General features: G+C 51.6%; 2 protein-coding genes across 2 annotated transcripts; both read left to right on the forward strand.

Moving 5' to 3' along the window:
- The first annotated feature begins 426 nt into the window (after window positions 1-426).
- Window positions 427-16,135, forward strand: BSG (basigin (Ok blood group)). The gene is made up of 8 exons (XM_084221276.1): window positions 427-560; window positions 6,151-6,307; window positions 7,685-7,773; window positions 8,404-8,531; window positions 10,793-11,066; window positions 14,779-14,803; window positions 15,119-15,188; window positions 15,340-16,135. Exons 1-7 carry the CDS (start codon window positions 479-481, stop codon window positions 15,174-15,176), a joined length of 813 nt encoding a protein of 270 aa, XP_084077402.1. The 5' UTR covers window positions 427-478; the 3' UTR covers window positions 15,177-15,188; window positions 15,340-16,135.
- On the forward strand, window positions 4,290-5,375 carry LOC311162643 (basigin-like; the record flags this gene model as incomplete). Its single annotated transcript, XM_084221073.1, has 1 exon — window positions 4,290-5,375. A coding segment is annotated over one exon (564 nt), but the record flags the coding sequence as incomplete, so codon positions are not given.
- Window positions 16,136-18,032: the final 1,897 nt, after the last annotated feature.

The raw sequence follows: 18,032 nt of genomic DNA on the forward strand, positions 1-18,032 counted from the left end.
GAGGAGCCACATGGCCTGGCGGCGGGCGGGTCCCGGTGCTCCCCCCGGTGCTCCCCCCGGTGCGTGCGTGCCCCGGCTCGGCAGGCACGGACACGTGCAGACCCGCTCGCCTCCCCCCCTTCCCTCCGCGGTCTCGGACCCGCCCGGAGCAGCGGCTGCACCGGGGGCACCCCCGGGACCCTCAGCCCCGCCCCCGACGCGCGTTCCCATTGGCTGTCCCGGCAGGTGGGCGTGGCCGGGCGGGACCGGCCCGAACCGGCTCTGCCCGCGGGGCCGGGAGAGAGGAGAAGGCGCTCGGTGTAATCTTCTCTCTGATTGGCCGCGCCGGGTCAAATGGGCGGGGTCTGAGCGGCGCAGCGCCGTTCGATTGGCTGACCGGAGGGGCGAGGGGGCGGTGCCCGGTTTGGCCCCGCCTCACCCCCGGTGCCCCCTGTCGCGGTTATAGCGCGCGCGCGGCGCGGCGGGGGCGCGTGCGGAGATGGCGGCGGGCGCGGCGGGAACGCGCGCGGTCCTGGCGCTGCTCGTCTTGTGCTCGATGGCCGCCGGCGCCGCGGGGACAAGTACGGACCGGACCGGGGCGAGCCGGACTGGCTCCGGGCTGGGGGGGATCCATTCGGGCGGACCGGGGTGGCGGGGGCTCGGCGGGGGCCCACTGGGGGGTTTGAACGGAGGGGCGTCCTGCGGGGGCTCCGAGGGGCCTTGGCGGGATCCCGACCCCGCGGGTGGGCTCCGGGCCGGCTCCGGGAGCGGCAGGCGTGGGGGGAGGAGCGGCGGCGCGGGCGCCTGCGGCGGGGCACGTCCGCGGCGGGCGGGGCCGGGGCCGGGGGAACGGAGGCGCCCTGGGGCTATCGGGGAATGGCCGGGCCGGGCTGGGCTCGGCGCAGCCGTAGGGCAGTCCCGGAGCTCGGGCGGAGGATGCCCCGGCGCGCCGCGTGCCCGGTGCTCTCTTAAACCGGAGGGCGGTCCGGTGTCCCGGTGCTTTCAGCCGCGCTGGGTTGTTTTCTCCTTAGGAAAACCCAGGAGTTCATTCCCCGCGGCCGCTTCTCCGGTTTCCGCGGCTGAGAAGCGGCAAGCAGTCCCCGGGCTTTAAACCCTAAAGATGTTGAGGATAATCCGCGGGGCGGAGCGGGTCCGGTGCGGGGCGGCGGCTCCGCAGCCCCGGCGGGCACCGAAAGCTCTTCCCGCGGGGCTGAGCGGGCTCTGCCCGGGGCTGGGCTCTGCCTTTCTCCTCCGCAGGTTTGGGAGGAGCTCACGGCACACCCGGCCCGGCTCTCCCCGCAGCCCCTCGTGTCCGAGGTGCGGATGGAAGAGGCTCGGTTCGGTCGCCGGTGGCTCGCAGCTGGTCCTGGCTCTTCGGCGTTTTGAATTCTTAAACAATTTGTAATCTATTCGTACTTTATTCAGCACGGTAGAACCAAACCTTAAGAGTGAAGGAGTGGGAGGATCCCGGAAAGTGTGTGTTCTAATAGTTTCTTTTTACAGAATTGCGTTTCAATTCTGCAGGGCAGAGCCTCCTTCCAAACCTCACATTTATCCCCTGGAGCTGCCCAGCCTGGCCACATCCCGCTCCCTCTGTGGCTCCGAGGGTTTTGTGGCAGCATCCTCCAGCCTGGGACTGGCACCAGTGGGATGGGGAGGAGGCAGTTCCTGCCCTGGGTGGGAAAAACCCTGGAGGGAGAGCTGCCCCATCACTTGTGTAATGCCCACGTCCTGCCTGGCCATGCCTGGGCTTGGTGTGGAGCTGTGCTGGTGCCTCCAGGGAGCAGAGTGGGGTTTGGCCTCTGAGCAATGTTTAGGTTTGGCTTTATGGAGCACTCTGGGTAGCAGCTCGCCCCACAGAGCATGGGTCAGCATGTGCCTGGACTCTGTGCCCTCAGGGGGAGGGATCCTGACTTTGACCTGGCTGTGCAAAGCTTAAGGGCAGCTTTTATAGCTATTTTAAATTGCAAAAAGGGTTAGCTTCTCAATTATCCCCTTCCCAAACCGAGAAACAAAGGCCAGGCCAGGCAGGAGCATGGACCCAGTGGGGCTCTGGCCAGGCTCTGCCACCCCGAGCACGTCCCACTGCTGTTAACACCCCGGGGACTCCTCCCTCTGCGGGGGGAGAGGTTGTTTTTAGTCTGAAGGTGACTCTGGAGAATGTTATCTGCTCTCTCTGCCTCCCCTGCTGTCCTGCTGGCTCGGATACCGTGCTGTGCCCCGGGAAGCATCCGGGCTCAGCTCTGTGGGGAGCGTCTGGGCTTTGGGAGCTGAGCCCCACTTGCAGCCTGTCACCCTCTGGAAAATGTGGCAGCAGTCCTGATCTATCCCTGTGGTTTGGTGCTGGCCATTCTCCTGTGCCTTGGGCTCCACAGGCACCTTCCCCAGCCCGGGATTTCCTGCTGGGGACAGGGAGGGCATTAATCCCATGGGAATGTGAGTGGTACTCACTGCTGCTGCTTTCTGGAGCCTTTTAACCTGTTTGAACTGCACGAGGCACCCTCTAACTCGGAGCAAATAACCTTGCACAGCTTATTTTGTCAGCGTACAGTAATCACCTTGTAGCTGTAAAACCCTTGATCTTTACCAGCTCCCGCTTTAATTCGGGCTGCGCTCGGAGCAGACGGGCTCACACAAGTGCTGTGGGCAGCTCCAGGGCTTGGCAGCCTTGGCAGTGTTTGATCACAGGTCTGTGGTGTGGAAAAACCCCTTCTGGCATGGTTCTGGGAGTGGAACCTAGCTGGTAGCCCCATCTCATAACATCTCTGGGTACCCCTGAACCTCCTGCTTGGATAAATCTGCCTTCTCCTAGGGGTGCTTTGGTCACCCCAAAATGAGGAATCCTTTTCAGCTTTGCTTATTCTTCAAGACTTTCATAGCTTTTGTAGGAAAAGCTACTTTTTCCTTTGAAAAATGTGGAATTAATTTCTTTAGGAGTCAAGCTTAGCTTAAAGGCCAACTTGTGTCTTTCTGGAGTTTGAGCAAACTCCTCCACTGCTTTGTTCCTAGTAGATTAAAACATCTTCAGGCTTTCAAAACCCAAAAAAACTTCTCATAAGCCCCCTTCCTCTGTGCCTCTATGTAATGGTGCATCCATGGAGAGTTGTGTGTAATCACAAAGTGCTTTTAACTGAGCAAATTAATTCCTGGAAGGTTCTTGGGGTGTGAGCTGCCTGTTAGTACAGGAAGGATGTGTCTCAAGCTCAGCTCCTGCTGAAATCTGGCTGGGGGCGAGTCACGTAGTGGCCTCTGCTTGTGCCTGATGGGTTTTCCTGAGTTGGAGCTGCTCAGCCTCCCTTCCTGCCTGCCCTGGGGGGGCTCCTGGGGCTGGGGCTGCTGCCCTGGAGCTCAAGGGTGTTTGGCAGCTGCACTGCAGGGACCGACCTTCGGACTGGCTGATGCCAGCTCTGAACCCTCTGGCTGCAAGGGCAGAGTGAAAAATACCCAGACTCCAGCCTGCAGCTGCTGCCTGTGCCTCTGGTCTGTCGGTTGCCAGTTCAGCTCTGCGGGCTGGTCTTGCCTGAGATGAAAAATCAGATTTCACTGTTTGTATGACAACAAATGTACACATTTCCTCACCTGCCTCGTGACGTCTCGTGGTCTGCAAGGCTTTGCTCCTTTCCCAGAAAAGTTCTTGCCTTGGGGCTGTGCTCAGGGGCTCCTGCTGGGCGCTTTGGGGGGCTGAGGGATGGAAGGAGGGTGTGAGCAGGCCAGGGGCTGCTCCGTGTGGCTGTGGCTGGTACGTGTGGCTCTGCCACGGCGCAGTGAGGGGGGGCCTGGACCCCAGCCAGCTCCAAATTACAGTCAGGCAGCCCGGGGCTGTGCACTGAGGGGGAACAGACACGTTCCTCCTGGGGCCACGGGGGCTCACTGAAGCCCTTTTCCCACTGTGTTTGTCTTAATCAAACTGGCTCTGAGGGCGCTCAGGGTCCTGCTGTCTCGCTGTCCCCAGCCTCCCACGGTGATGGGAGCTGTGCAGCACCTTGCCAGAGCACAGGCTGGGGAATGTGGGGGCTGCATAAGCCCTTGAATCACAAATGGAGTGGTTTTATTGTGCTTAGGAAGCAGAGAGAGGCCTTGGGCCGTCCCTCGCAGCAGGTGGGAGATGCCAGGGGCGTCCAGTTTGGATAGTGGCGCACCCTGAGTGCTGGATTTGCAGTGGAGGTGCAGAATGTGAGTGAGCCAGGCGGAGTTCAGAGCGTGGAGGGGAGGGAGGGACGAGCACACTGATGTGGAGACAGCGTGCAGCCTCTCCTCAGTCACCGAGGGTTGTTTTTGCTGGCGGAAGGTGAGTCCTTGCTTTGCACTAACACTTTGCACTAATACCTCTCCAACTCATAGCTGGTTTTATAAAGTCACCGCTGTCTCAAAAGAGACTGACTCAGGACAGCGTGGAGCTGTACTGCGAGGCGATTGGCAATCCCATCCCCGAGATCCAGTGGTGGTTTGAGGGCAACGACCCCAATGAGACCTATGCTCAGCTCTGGGATGGCGCACGGCAGGACCGTGTCAAAATCAACGCCACCTACAACCTGCACTCCACCAGCACCATCTCCGTCGCCAACCTCACGGCCGACGACTCGGGCATGTACGAGTGCCGGGCCAGCAACGACCCCGACCGCAACCACTTGTCGAAGAGCCCCAAAGTCAAGTGGATCCGTTCCCAGGCGAACGTTTTTGTCATCGAACGTGAGTGGCCACGCCCAGGCCTTGGCACTTGCTCGGACACCGGTGTCCCGAGTCTCCCGCCGTGCTCACCCCTGCACCCGTGTCCTCCCGAAAGCTCTCCCCACCCTCCCACCCCAGCTGTAGAAGTCAGAGACTCCCACCCTGTGTCGATGTCCCCCCACCACCACCACCACCAGCACCTGTGACTTGACCCGGAATGGCCCTGCTCAAAAAGGGTTGTGGCTTCTCCCGATCAATTCGCCCTCCGGCAATCCCGCGCCTTTTCCGGAGCCAAAGAAACCTGGAGCCCGTCCCCAGCGCCTCCGAGCCCCGCTGCTGGCTGCAGAATTGAGCCTTCATTCTGTGGTCGACTCTGCCCCAACCACCACTGACCAGCAGCCCTTCCCTGCGGCTCGTCCAGCTCCCGCTCCTTCCAGCAGCCCCGCTTTGAGCTCGCTTCCGTGCTGGTGAACCCTGAACTCTTGGTGGGGGAAAAAAACAAATCTTGCTTTGAGGTCTGAGATGCAACCGTTTTTGAAATGGCCGTGTCTGTGTGACACCTGAGTGTTGGTGGTGTTGCTTGTCCCGTGGATGGGGCTGGGTTCCCGCTCACAGAAGGCTGCAGCGCCCAGGCTGCTTCCAGAGCTAGGAACTGGGAGGGGGATAAAGTCCTGCTGAGGTTTCCTCCGTGAGTGCTGGAGTTAGGAGAGCTGCCTTTTCAGCAGGAACGTGCTACGGAGTGCAGAACTCCAGCAGAACCCTTCTTCCAGTGGAATTTGGACAGGAGGAAATGCAAAATGCCTGTCAGCCCTGGCAGGAGCTGGGATGGAGAAGGGGTGGCAGGGTAGGGGCCGTGGTGGCACTGGGGCTGTGCAGAGGTGCTGCTGATGGCAGCTGCCTTCTCGGACAGCCTCCTACAAGTAGAAATGCCTGAGTCATCTTAGCTTGCATAATTTACTGCTGCCTGGCACATGGAGGCCCAGGACCTCTCGGAGTCACGGCTCTGTGTTCTCCCTGGAGCCCTTTGGGGCTGATCCTGTCTGCTCCCCCTCACCACAGAGGGTCCTGCCCGCCCTCTGTGCTACCTGGAGGTGTCTGAAGCTGCTCAGGTGCTGGGAGGTTGTTGACACACGAGCTCTGTGGTGGCTCACAGCAGCAGCAGAGCCGTGCTCTGCCCTTCAGAGTGACCTTTTCCATTGCTTATTGAGCACTGGGGCTGCACCCGTGGCAGGGACAGCCGAGATTCCAGTGGTGCAGGACACAGCAGCCAGCCTGCTCCTGGGGGGAGCAGCTGCAGGGCCAGTGTGGCCATCCCAGGGCTGGTCACCTGGCCTTGGGGACCCCCTGGTGCTGGCCAGGTGTGGTAGGGAACTGTGTGAAGAAGGTAAGTGGGAGCTGGGCATAGAGACAAGGAGCTGTGGGGTTTGCATTGCAGGTTCTTGGGCACCACGTCAGCTCTGCTGTACCCTGGGTTAACTTCAATCCAATTCTTTATCAATGCAGGTCCAGAAATTGCTACTCATGTCAATGATGTTTCTGGCAAGCTGACCCTGAGCTGTAACATATCTGCACCACACCTCAGCATCACGGGCCACAAGTGGGTTCACAAGGAGAAGACCCTGCAGGAGGACAGCAACTCGGGTGCTTTTACCAGCTACACGTGAGTGGCAGGGCAAGGGCAGAGCCTGGGCACAGGCAGGTTTTAGGTTTTTTTATCCCAGAAAGCAGCTGGTGTTTGCTGTCAGCTGGAACCAGGGCTGAGTTCTTGATGGGGTGGGGCTGACAGTTTTTGGTGAGGCTCAGCGCTCCTTTATGGGGAGGAGGGCAGCGAAAAGGAGGAGAAAGGGGCAGTTTTGTGCCACAAATATCCTCTTAGGAAGAGATTTCCTGATTTTAAGCAGGTGTTCAGCTGGACTCTGGTGGTTCAGTGTTCCAGAGCTTTGAAGGAACCCTGCTCTGGGCAGGTCACCAGCTGCCTGTGTGTGGAGCAAGAGGCTCCAGTGCATGTTTGTCACTACAGGACACAAAACAGCACACACTGCTGTTTTCAAGGTGGAAAAAGGGAAGTTTATAAATGTTAGAGTCAGAAAATAGATTTCTAAAAGTGACAGTGGATTGGAGGGTGACAGTGCCACCTCTCCAATGACACTGGACAAACCCACAGCCCATCAAATTTCCTCTGTAAAAGAATGCAAAACAATAAGTTATTTACAGAAAGTTTGTTACAAGGATGTAAACATCAGAAGGCTTAGAAAATCTTAAAAAATCAGGGGTGACACATGTCGTGTCCCTTCCCAGAGTCCCAGGAGGAGCTGGGTGCAGGAATACCAACCTTATTGTGGCAGTGCAGGGAGCTTTCCTTTCTGATTACACTCAGGCCAGGCTGGCAGTGACCCAGCAGCTGTGCAGGCATCATGTCCCTTTGTGTGGCACTGCAGACGTGCCTGTCTCCCCATAGCAACAGGGAGCTGAACAAGGATTAAAGTATTTATAACCCAGCCTCCCTCGCGTGACCTCAATTCCTCAGCTGAGTGGTTTTTGGAAGTGGGAAGAGCCGTGCAGGGCAGAGTGAACAAACAGCTCCTTGTCCCAGTGCAGCCATGGGACAAGCTGGGAGCCCCTTCCCTCGAGTGGGTATGACTGAGCAGCAGAATGGGATGGTTGTTGCAGGGCTGCATAATCCACTAAATCTCATTGCAGCAGCTTTACAGGAAGGAGAATGTGAATTTTATTTTTTTTTCTGTTTGAGGGGATCAATCCAAAGCAGCACGGCCTGGGTGATCTTTGCCCTGTGTTTCACTGAGCTGGAGCAGTGATCAGACTCAGCCCCATGTCAGATGTGAACATGAAACCCTCTTCTGCCACCCTCAGTGTGAGAGGAGGCTTGGCTTGCACAGTGCACGTAAAGATTCTGCTGGAATGGGGGAAATTTGCTCTGGAAATTTGCTGGTGCTGTTGGGTGTGTGATTCCCTGAGTGTGGAGGTCAGAATCTCTGTGCTGGATGAGTTGTGCTTACCTGAATCCTGTTTTTGGCAGAATGGAGGGGACGAGGGAGGAGCACTCTGGCATCTACGAGTGCATCTTTGAAGGCAACCCACAGATAAAAGGAGAAGTGACTATTTCTGGTAATTTCATCTCTTTGCTCCTGGGGTCTGAGGAGGGGCTGTGGGGAAGCTGGGACCTCCTGGACTAAATAAAAAGCTTATATTTCAGAACTAATCATTGTACAAGTTATTTGCAACCGGGCCTCTACAAAACACTAATTAAAAAGTGCTTTAAAAAAAAAGCAACAGCTTGTTGCATATTCAAATATTTCATATATGGTGCAAACAATCAAATTCCCACAAACTGGACTCCCATTATGTGTGCTGACAGATCCATTCCTTTTATACTGAAGTTCCCATTTCTAACAGACCCAAAAACTCCCTGGGAACATTTTGCATCATGCTGCTCCATAATGGTCAAGATCCCCTGTCCTGGTAGAGTTTTCCAGCTTTATCATTCAAGTATATCTGACTGACATCACCATCCATTCACAAGTCTTGGAAAGGTCAGCAAGATGCATTTGGAGCACATATTTGCAGCTGAACTTCTGCTTGAAAGGTGACTTTAAAGCAGAAAAATGTCTTTTCAGCCAAACAGCCTGCCTGAGGTTTTTGGGGTGGCTGATTCTGGTGCTGCAGGAAGCACAGATCTATGTGATTTCTATAATGAAATATCCAAATTTTATTATTTTTTTTCCCCCTCTTGCCTAGTTGCCCCCCAGGTGACAGCATACAAGAAGTCAGAGCATGGCAACGAGGGGGACACAGGGGTGCTGACCTGCAAGAATCCCTCCTTCCCTGCTGTCACCTCCTGGACCTGGCACAAAAGTGGTCACGGGGTAAGTGCTGTGCTTTGCTCCTTCTCCCCTCCTGCCCAGAAAAGGGGTTTCTCAGCACTGCCCAGATGTGCTCCCCGTTGATGGAGTGACTAAATTATTCTTTGTCTGCTTAAAAAAAATCAAAAAACACAGAAATTTCTCTCCCAGTTTGGTTCAGAGACACCTCTCAGGACCTTTGGGACTTCACCTCAGACCTGGGGCTGTCCCCTGGACAGAGGCCAAGAGGTCCCACCTGGGTAATTCACTGAAAAAAGAAGAGAACAAAATAAATAATTGCTTTTGAGGGGTGTTCTAGCTCAGTTTTTCTCTGTAAGAGCTTTGTTATTTTGCCTTTTTTTAAAACCTTTTTCTGTTTCCAACACTACCTCAAAAGCTATCCTGCTAATTTTAATCCATTTGGGATAGCTGAGCTATCTCAAATGTGATAAATTCTCTAAAAGCTCGAAACACATCACCCTGATATCCCTCTTCTTCCTTGTGAAAAATGCCAATCACTTGTTTTTAAAATTTTAAAAGTTTAATAGTAATAAAATGGTTATAAAAATAGTAACACAATACAAATACTATAGTCATACAATACAAAATAGTAATATATAAAAATAGTAATTAGAGCAGTAAGAATTTGGACAGAGTTAGGACAATAAAAAGCAGAAAATTATGAAGCTTTTCTCAAAAAAAGCATGGCTCACTAGCAAAGGATTAACCCTTAAAAGCAAGAGCTTGTTGCATATTCGTGTATTTCATACATTGTGCAAACATTCCTTTCAAATAGGGATTTTTCTGTTTATTGTCAACTTCCCCCCCCTCCTCATCTTGTAAATAAATTGCCTTGGTCTCCAGGCTTTTCCCAATAAGGAGACAAAAATTCTTCTCTTGTGATGTTGGTGTCTTGTTGCTGTTATCTCTATGCCAAGAATTGCCTTGAGCTAGTTACAAAAAGCATCTTGCATCACATAGTTTCTATTTTAATATTATACTACAACCTAAAATCTATATTTACCACACTACTTAAAAGAGATTAATACAGCATAACTTTCTAACATAACACACATAGTATTCATATTAATTTTTGTGAAGAGCCAATCATAAAATAAGCATTTTTCACATTGAGCTAGTTACAAAATTATCTTACATCTCATAGCAAGATATTAGAGACTAGAGCTTAAAAACATCATTTACCACATTGCTTAAAAGAGCATAACTTTCTAACATGACACATAGAGTATTCATTTGAATATTTGCAAAGAGCCAATTGTAGAAAGACACACTTTTCATGCAGCATAACTTTCTAACACAGCACAGATAATATTAATTTTAATATTTGTGAAGAGCCAGTCATTTTTCACAATACAGCATAACTTTCTAACATAACACACAGAATATTCATTTGAATATTTGCCAAGAGCCAATTGCATAAATGCACATTTTTCACGCAGCAAAGCATTCTAACATAACATATATAATATTAATTTTAATATTTGTGAAGAGCCAAGAATTTTTCCACAATGCAGCATAACTTTCTAACACAACACATAGAGTATTTATTTTAATATTTGCGAAAAGCTGATGATAAAATATGCGTTTTTCACATTGAGCTAGTTACAAAAAGTATCTTGCGTTGCATAGTTTCTATTTTAACATTGTTATAACCTAAAACTATATTTCATTGAGCTAGTTACAAAAAGTATCTTGTGTTGCATAGTTTCTATTTTAACATTGTTATAACCTAAAACTATATTTAACACGCTGCTTAAGAAAATTGAAACAGCATCACTTTCTAGCACAACACATACAATGTTAATTTGAATATTTGCAAAGAGCCAATTGTATAAATGTACATTTTCCACACAACATAACATTCTAACATACACAGAGTATTAATTTGAATATTTGCAAAGAGCCAATTGTATAAATGCACATTTTCCACGCAGCATAACTAACATAACATACGGAGTACTCATTTGAATATTTGCAAAGAGCCAATCATATAAACACAGATTTTTCACACAGCATAACATTCTAACGTAGCACAGAATATTATTTGAATATTTGCAAAGAGCCAATTGTATAAATGCACGTTTTCCATACAGCATAACATTCTAACATAACACAGAGTATTAATTTGAATATTTGCAAAGAGCCAATCATATAAACACACATTTTTCACAAGCATAACTTTCTGACATAACACAGAATATTCAATATTTGAATATTTGCCAAGAGCCAACCCTACCAACGCCCGTTTTCCCTGCTCCCTGCAGCGCCTGGAGAACGCCTCTGGCCGGTACATCATCAAATCCAGCGGCAACAAGACGGAGCTGAGGATCCTGAAGCTGGACATCGAGCAGGACACGGGGGATTATTTCTGCAACGGCACCAACGCCCTGGGCACGGGCGACGCCACCGTCAACCTGCGCGTGCGGAGCCGCCTGGCCGCGCTCTGGCCCTTCCTGGGCATCGTGGCAGAGGTGCTCGTGCTGGTCACCATCATCTTCATCTACGAGAAGAGGAGGAAGCCGGATGAGGCTCCTGACGGTAAGAGGCAGCTGGGTTTTGGTGAAAAGGGGCCCAGTCGCTTGTTTTTAAAATTTTCAGTGTTTAATGTATATACTTTTAATACACGTCAATGTACCATATCGTCAATATACGATATCAATATACTATATCACCAATATACTATATCAGTCTACTATATCATCAATATACTATATCAGTCTACTATATCATCAATATACTATAGCAGTATACTATATCATCAATATACTATAGCAGTATACTATGTCATCTATATACTATAGCAGTATACTATGTCATCTATATACTATATCAATATATGATATCGTTAATATACTATATTGTCAATATACGATATCAATATACTATATCACCAATATACTATATCAGTCTACTATATCATCAATATACTATAGCAGTATACTATGTCATCTATATACTATATCAATATACCATATCGTCAATATACTATACGATATCGTTAATATACTATATCACCAATATACTATATCAGTCTACTATATCATCAATATACTATAGCAGTATACTATATCATCAATATACTATATCAGTATACGATTTCATCTATATACTATATCAATATACGATATCGTTAATATACTATATTGTCAATATATGATATCAATATACTATATCATCAATATACTATAGCAGTATACTATATCATCAATATACTATAGCAATATACTATGTCATCTATATACTATATCAATATACGATATTGTTAATATACTATATTGTCAATATACGATATCAATATACTATATCATCAATATACTATATCATCTATATGCTATATCAATATATAATATCATCCATATACTCTATCAGTATACCATGTCATCTATGTACTATATCAATATACGATATCATCAATATACCATATCATCAATATATGATATCATCAATATATGATATATCTATATACTATATCATCAATACACCATATCTATAAACTATATCACCTATATGCTATATCACCTATATGCTATATCACCTATATGCTATATCACCTATATGCTATATCACCTATATGCTATATCATCAATATACTATATAATCTATATACTTTATCAATATACTATATAATCAATATACTATGTCATGTATACACTATATTAATATATACTATATCAGTATACACTATATCAATCGATATGCTATATCAGTCTATATACTATATCAATCTATATACTATATCTACTTTATATAATTTATATGCTTTATATAATTCATATGCTATAAAAATTGTTATATAATTAGAGTAATAATAATTTGGGCAATTTGGATGAGGACAATATGAGACAATAGAAACAAAGAGTTATGGATGTCCCAGTACCTTTTTCTGGGCAAAAAAAGCCTGAAAAAGGACACAGTTAGGGGAGGTCTCAAGGGACAGAGGACACCTGGATGGCCCAGTGCCCCCGGGGGTAGAGGGCATCCTTTGAACCTGCCAGTCACTGGATGCCCTTCTGGAATGCCAGGACTGACAGACAGTGCTGGGAGGGGAAAGGAGAGAGGACTGACACACCTGGGGGGAATCATCAGGGGAGGGACCCGAGGTTCTGGGGTAAATCTTGAAATCACAAGATCTCAAGTGGTGTGCAGCTTGTGGGGGTTTCTGAGGTCCCTCTCTCAGAGGAGGGCTGGTTTGAGGGCACTTGAGGAACCAGTCTGTGCTCCAGCCATGAAGCTGCCTGGAATTTCACTGTTTATGGCAGTCCTGCAGTAGGGTCTGGAGCAGGAGAGGATTCTGAGCAGGTCAGCCTGACCCTTTGTCTCACCAGTTCCTTCCCTTCCCTGGAGTGTCTGCAGGGCTGGATTTGCTTTGGCAGCTCCCACTCTGGACAAGGTGGTTTGTAAATAAATCCCAGAGCTTTTGTGATGCTGCAGAGCTGGGAGGGACTGTGTCAGTGGCTCTGTAGGACCAGGCTTTGCTGGATTTGTGTTCAGTTCAGGATGTTTTGGGTCATCAGATCCGCACATCCTGGATCTCAAAGACCCGGTGCTATCTTTAATCTGTTCTGGAAGCACCAGCTCCTCCCTTTCCTTATCGCTGAGGATCTGCATTGTGTCAGCTCCTTTATCTGATGCAGTTAACAATGCGGTGTGAATGCTCTGCATCCTTCCTGCCGGGACCCTGCAGCGCCCCGGGCCCGAGCAGGAGTAGGCTCAGGAGGGGCTGAGGGTCAGATCCCTGCCCTGAACGCAGGAATTCCACTCAGGCAGTTTCACTAACAGGTGTTTTGCCCTCTGACACCCCTGTCCTGAGGATGTTGTAGCTGCATCTCCCAGCAAAAACGCTTTGTGGTCTGGTTTGCGGTGGCATCAGTGCAGCTCTGGGGGATGTTGACCTGCCAGAGCTGTGGCAGATGCTTTGACAGGCAGGTGAATGTGCTGAAATGTCCTGATGCTCCTTGGCAAGAGGAGCTCAAGTGCTCATGGATGAGGATACAGCATCACATCCCTTTGGTGAACACTCATGGCTTTACACTGCCCTGCTATAAAGTGGGTTTTTTCTGCCCCAAAGTCTCTGTAGCTTTGCCCCTCCTGGGGGGTGACAGTGGGACCTGTCTGAGACAGTTCCTATAGGAATGTGCTCCTGTTGATGGAGTGACAAAACTATCTTTTGAAAGAAGCCCAGAAGTTTCTCTCCTCGATTAGGTGAAAAAAGCCACCTCATAAATCTAGGGGACTTCACCTCAAACTTAAGGATAGCTAACTGGACAGAAACCAAAAAGTCCTGCTTGGGCAATTGACTAGAAAGAGAAGTGAACAGAGAAACCAATGGCTTTTGTCAGGTGTTTTACCAGGAGCAAGGACCTCCTGCACCTGGCTGGGTTTTTCTCTGTTTGTTATTTTGCCTTTTATTAAACCTTTTTGTTTCCAACACTGCAACAGCAGCCATCCTGCTGATTTTTATGCCTCCAAAGGTAGCTGAGCTATCTTGGGTGTGTTATAAACCCCTGAGAGCTTATTAGACCTAGCTCAAGAAGGCTGCTATGACACATTCCCCCCAGAACTTTCTGTGAGCTGGACCCTCCTGTCCAGCTCAGAGATGGGGTGGGGTGGGGACAGCCTGGCCTGTCTTGGGGCTGATATCCCTGCTGGTGTTACCTGTCCACTCTTCCTTTCTCTGCTGCTGGGTGCCACCTCTCACGGTAAGTCGAAGGTAGTTCAGCTGTGTGTCTGTCCCTGCCCTCTCACCAGCAGATCCTGGTGCAGATCCAGGGCTGGAGAAAAGGTGATGGGGAGCCAAAGAGACACCTGGGAGCCTCCTGCTGGGAGGTGGCAGACCTCAGGGAGCTGGTGAAAGGCTGCAGGGATTGGCAGAGGTGTTTCCTTAGCTGTGCTGCTCAGAACGTGGTGTGCAGTGTTTGTTTTTGTGGGGAGGGAGGAGGGCTTCCTGCTGCTGCTGCTTAAAGCCTCGTTCCTGAAACATCCTGTTTGGCTTCCCCTTTACCTGCTGGGGGTGTGCTGGGATCTGGGAGCCATCCCAAGTCCTGGTGCCGTGGGAGTGAGCACAAGGGGTGGATCAGGGCAGCTGATCTCACCAGAGGAGCTCTACCCTCCCCAGTTTTCAGTGGTGGAGGAATGGCTGCCTGGAATGCAGTTCCCACTGCTTTAAGGGGAGGCAGAGGTCACTTTCTATGTCCTCTTCCCTGACTATTTATATTTTGTTTTCTCTTTCTGTGCTGTCCTGAATGTGAAGATGATGATGGAGGCTCTGCACCGCTGTGAGTACCTTGCCTGTTCCTATTTAGCCAGGTTTGTACTGGTAGATCTCATCCAGCCAGGGAATCTGCTCCACAGATAAAAGCTTTATGCAAAGATAAAAGCTGGCTGGTGTGGGGTGATCCTCAGTGGGGGGAGATGTCCCCCCATGGTTCATTTAATGTGTAAACCACACATCCCTGGGGTGGCCCTGGTGTCTGAGCCTGCTCTGGGATCTGATATCTGACCTGCACCCTCTGCTTGGGCATTAATGGGTCGGGGTGCTGCTGGGGGAGCTTTGTGCTCTCCCTTTCCTCACATCCCTTCTCCCTTCCCAGGAAGAGCAATGCCACAAACCACAAGGACAAGAACGTCCGCCAGAGAAACGCCAACTGAGGGCAGGGCCAGGTGAGTGCCTGGGGCAGGAGCTGCACATCTGAGGCTGCTGGGGCTCCCTGGGAGAAGCCAGAGGCTCTTCTGGCCCAGCTCTACCAGCCCAGTGCAGCTGCACTGGTGCAGCAGGGTTGATCTTAACTGGATTTTCTTTCCCTCCTGCCAGGTGATGTGTAGATGAAGAACTCGTCTGGACAATTTTGTTTGCTTTTAATTTTTTGGTAAAATAGCACCATGGAATATTCTAGTGCGTCCTTGAGATTCAGTTACTTCACTTTCTAAGGAAACTTAAGTTGTAGAATATAAAATACAATTCTTTTTTTTTTTTTTTTTTTTTTTTTTTTTAAGAGTCGTGGGAGGGTTTTTCTACCTGTAAATGTAAATCCTTTGTTCCTGGTAGTCTAGGTCTCTGACTGTCTCTGTCCTAGGTTATTTTATGTTGGTACAGAGTGGGGATGGGGGGGTGGGAATGCAGCTGTGTCCCACCTGCTTGTGGGGGTGAGGGAGGAGCTGCTTTGGGGGCTGTTGGGAGATGACCTGATCTGACCAGAGGGTTGAGGAAGGGGTTCTGTGTCTTTCCCAGAGTGTCACCAGGAGCAAGGCTGCACCTTTCCCTGGCCAGGGCTCATTCCTGGCGTGTCCCTGTCGGGCAGACTCCCAGTCAGCTCCTGCCAAGCTGCTCTTGGTTACTGTGCAGCCAGGAGCTGGATGCTGGATAAATGATTGCTGTAACTTATTCCAGGGGTTGTTCATGTCAGTGCAGTGGGGAGGGGCAGGGTGAGCTGGGGCTGGGGGTGATTTTAAGGTTTAACAGCTCGTGCTTTGTGCTTGTGCTTGAGCCATCGCCGTGTGTGAGCAGGCAGGTGCTCAGGGGAGTCTAACACCTTTACTGCTGGTTAGCATTGAACTGTTCCATCTGTTAACACTTCACAAATAAAGATGATTCCTCTCTCTTTTTTCCACCTCTGGACTCTGGTCTCTTCCCTCTCGGCTGCCTGACCCTCTGGCTGCAGAGCACGGTGCTGTGTCTGGGTTTGGTGCCAGCTCTGGCTGCCCTCTAATTGCTGAAGAGATGCAGCAAGATGGGTGTAAAAGCCTTCAGGGAGGGAGGGAGGGGTGTTCCCTGCTCTGTAGAGCCTGCAGGAGCCTGGGTGTCCTGTATGGGCCAGTCTGCCCTTGCCCTGCTCCACAGTTCCTCAGCTCTGGTGGCTGTGGGGTCAAGGATCAGTCCCAGCCTCAAGGAGCCCTCCCAGACCCTGCTGTTCCTGTGTCTCACACTTCTCTAAGCAGGTTTTCTAGGTTGGTTTGGCTTTTTCCTGCCCTTTTTGGTTGGAGAGAGCAAATGTGGTAGATCTTTGTGCAGGGGGGGGTCAGGACAGGAAAGTCCTGGTGGAAAGTCCCTTCTGTGCTGGCAGCCCTGAGCTCAGGGGGTTTCTGCCAGCATTCCTGCCCCTGCAGTGAGGCAGCAGAGCCCATGGGCTGTAGAGAAGCTGCCCTAAGGAGCTTCATTCTGGGCACATGACTGAGCATGGCCTGGCTCTGTAGCCAGATGCTCGTCCCTGCTTGGGATGTGACAAAGGGGGGGTGGCCAGCCTGTGCCCACAGAGGTGGTGGCAGCTCTGGTGGCAGTGCTGAAAGCCTGGTGATGTGGTAGCTGGGTCCCTCCTGCCAGTGCCTCTGCCTTGCTGTGCCCTGTAATTGGGTTATGCAAGGCGTTCACAGCCCCGGCCTTGCGCCGTCCTGGTGAAAAATCAATGCATGGTTTCATTTCCTTTAGGAGAATTTTGGATTCTGTCTGAGCCTGCTCTGGGTCACAGCACCCAGCACCGCTTGTGCCTTTTGTCTGGCTGGGCAGGGACAGGGGGACAGCAGCCCTGGGAGCTGGGCAGGGGATGGAGCTGGCATGGTTGCAGCTGTCCTGGTGAGCTGTGGCACAGCCCTGCCACGGCCCAGGGGCTGCCACGTGGAACCTTGGGCAGGAATGGCACAATCAGGCCCTGCTGTGGTGCCCCAGGGTGCTCCAGAGAGAGGGAGCGGGTGCTCTGAGCTCCAGGGTGACCCTGCTCAGCCCCTGCTTCTCGGGAGAGCCCTGAGCTGCTGCCTCACTTCTTGGCATCTCCAGCCTCGCGTTCAGGTCCAGCTCAATCAGTGTCTCCATGGGCTGGGGGCAGCTCAGGGGTGGCAGTGCTCTGCCCCGGGAATATTTGGAGAAATGAGCTGATCTTGGAGGCGGCCGTGCCGAGCCCGGGGCGTGAAACCACGGAACGAGGCCGCCGCGGTCCGCAGGGTGATTTCGGGCTGTCTCCTGCCCCGGGGCTCAGCGCAGGGCCCGCGGCTGTCGGTGCCCGGCCCGGCTGCGGTTCTGTCCCGTGGCACCAGGTGGTGCCACCGCCGCGACGCCCGCACGACTCCGTGACCCGGCAGGGCTCGCTCGGAACCGCGGGCTCCGGTGCCGGCTCCGGCCGCTCAGGGGTGCTCGGGGCGCCCCCGGGCTGCTCACTCCGGCCGTCCCCGACACCCCGCACCCCGCGGGGTCTGGGTGAGGCCGTTCCCGCGCAGAGGGCAGGAGGTGCCGGTGCCGATGTTCTTCCAGAGCATCAGCCCCCTTGGCGGGTGTCCGCTGTCCAACTCTTCGGGGGCTGGCGCTGTCCTGGGCCGCCGGTCCGGGGTCTCCATCCCCGGGTACATCTTAGGGGACTCCTCCTGCCACCAGCTGGGTTCAGAGGGGGCTCAGCGCTGGAGCGACGGGTCCTTGTGGGGGTTGGAGGGCAGAGCTCCCGTACCTGGCGCGGCGATGGGGTCCATCCCTGGGCCGGGGGTCGGCAGCGCTCCCTCCGCGGCGCGGCGGATGGGCTGGGG

Source organism: Fringilla coelebs, assembly GCF_963513975.1.
Source record: "Fringilla coelebs genome assembly, chromosome: 24".
NCBI classification, from domain to species: Eukaryota; Metazoa; Chordata; class Aves; order Passeriformes; family Fringillidae; genus Fringilla; species Fringilla coelebs.

Excerpts from the sequence above, each read along its gene's own strand:
- BSG (XM_084221276.1), top strand. The coding sequence starts at position 479 with ATGGCGGCGGGCGCGGCGGGAACGCGCGCGGTCCTGGCGCTGCTCGTC. Across the intron at positions 561-6,150 it reads CGCCGGCGCCGCGGGGACAA|GTCCAGAAATTGCTACTCAT; the intron begins GTACGGACCGGA and ends TTATCAATGCAG. Across the intron at positions 11,067-14,778 it reads GCCGGATGAGGCTCCTGACG|ATGATGATGGAGGCTCTGCA; the intron begins GTAAGAGGCAGC and ends CTGAATGTGAAG.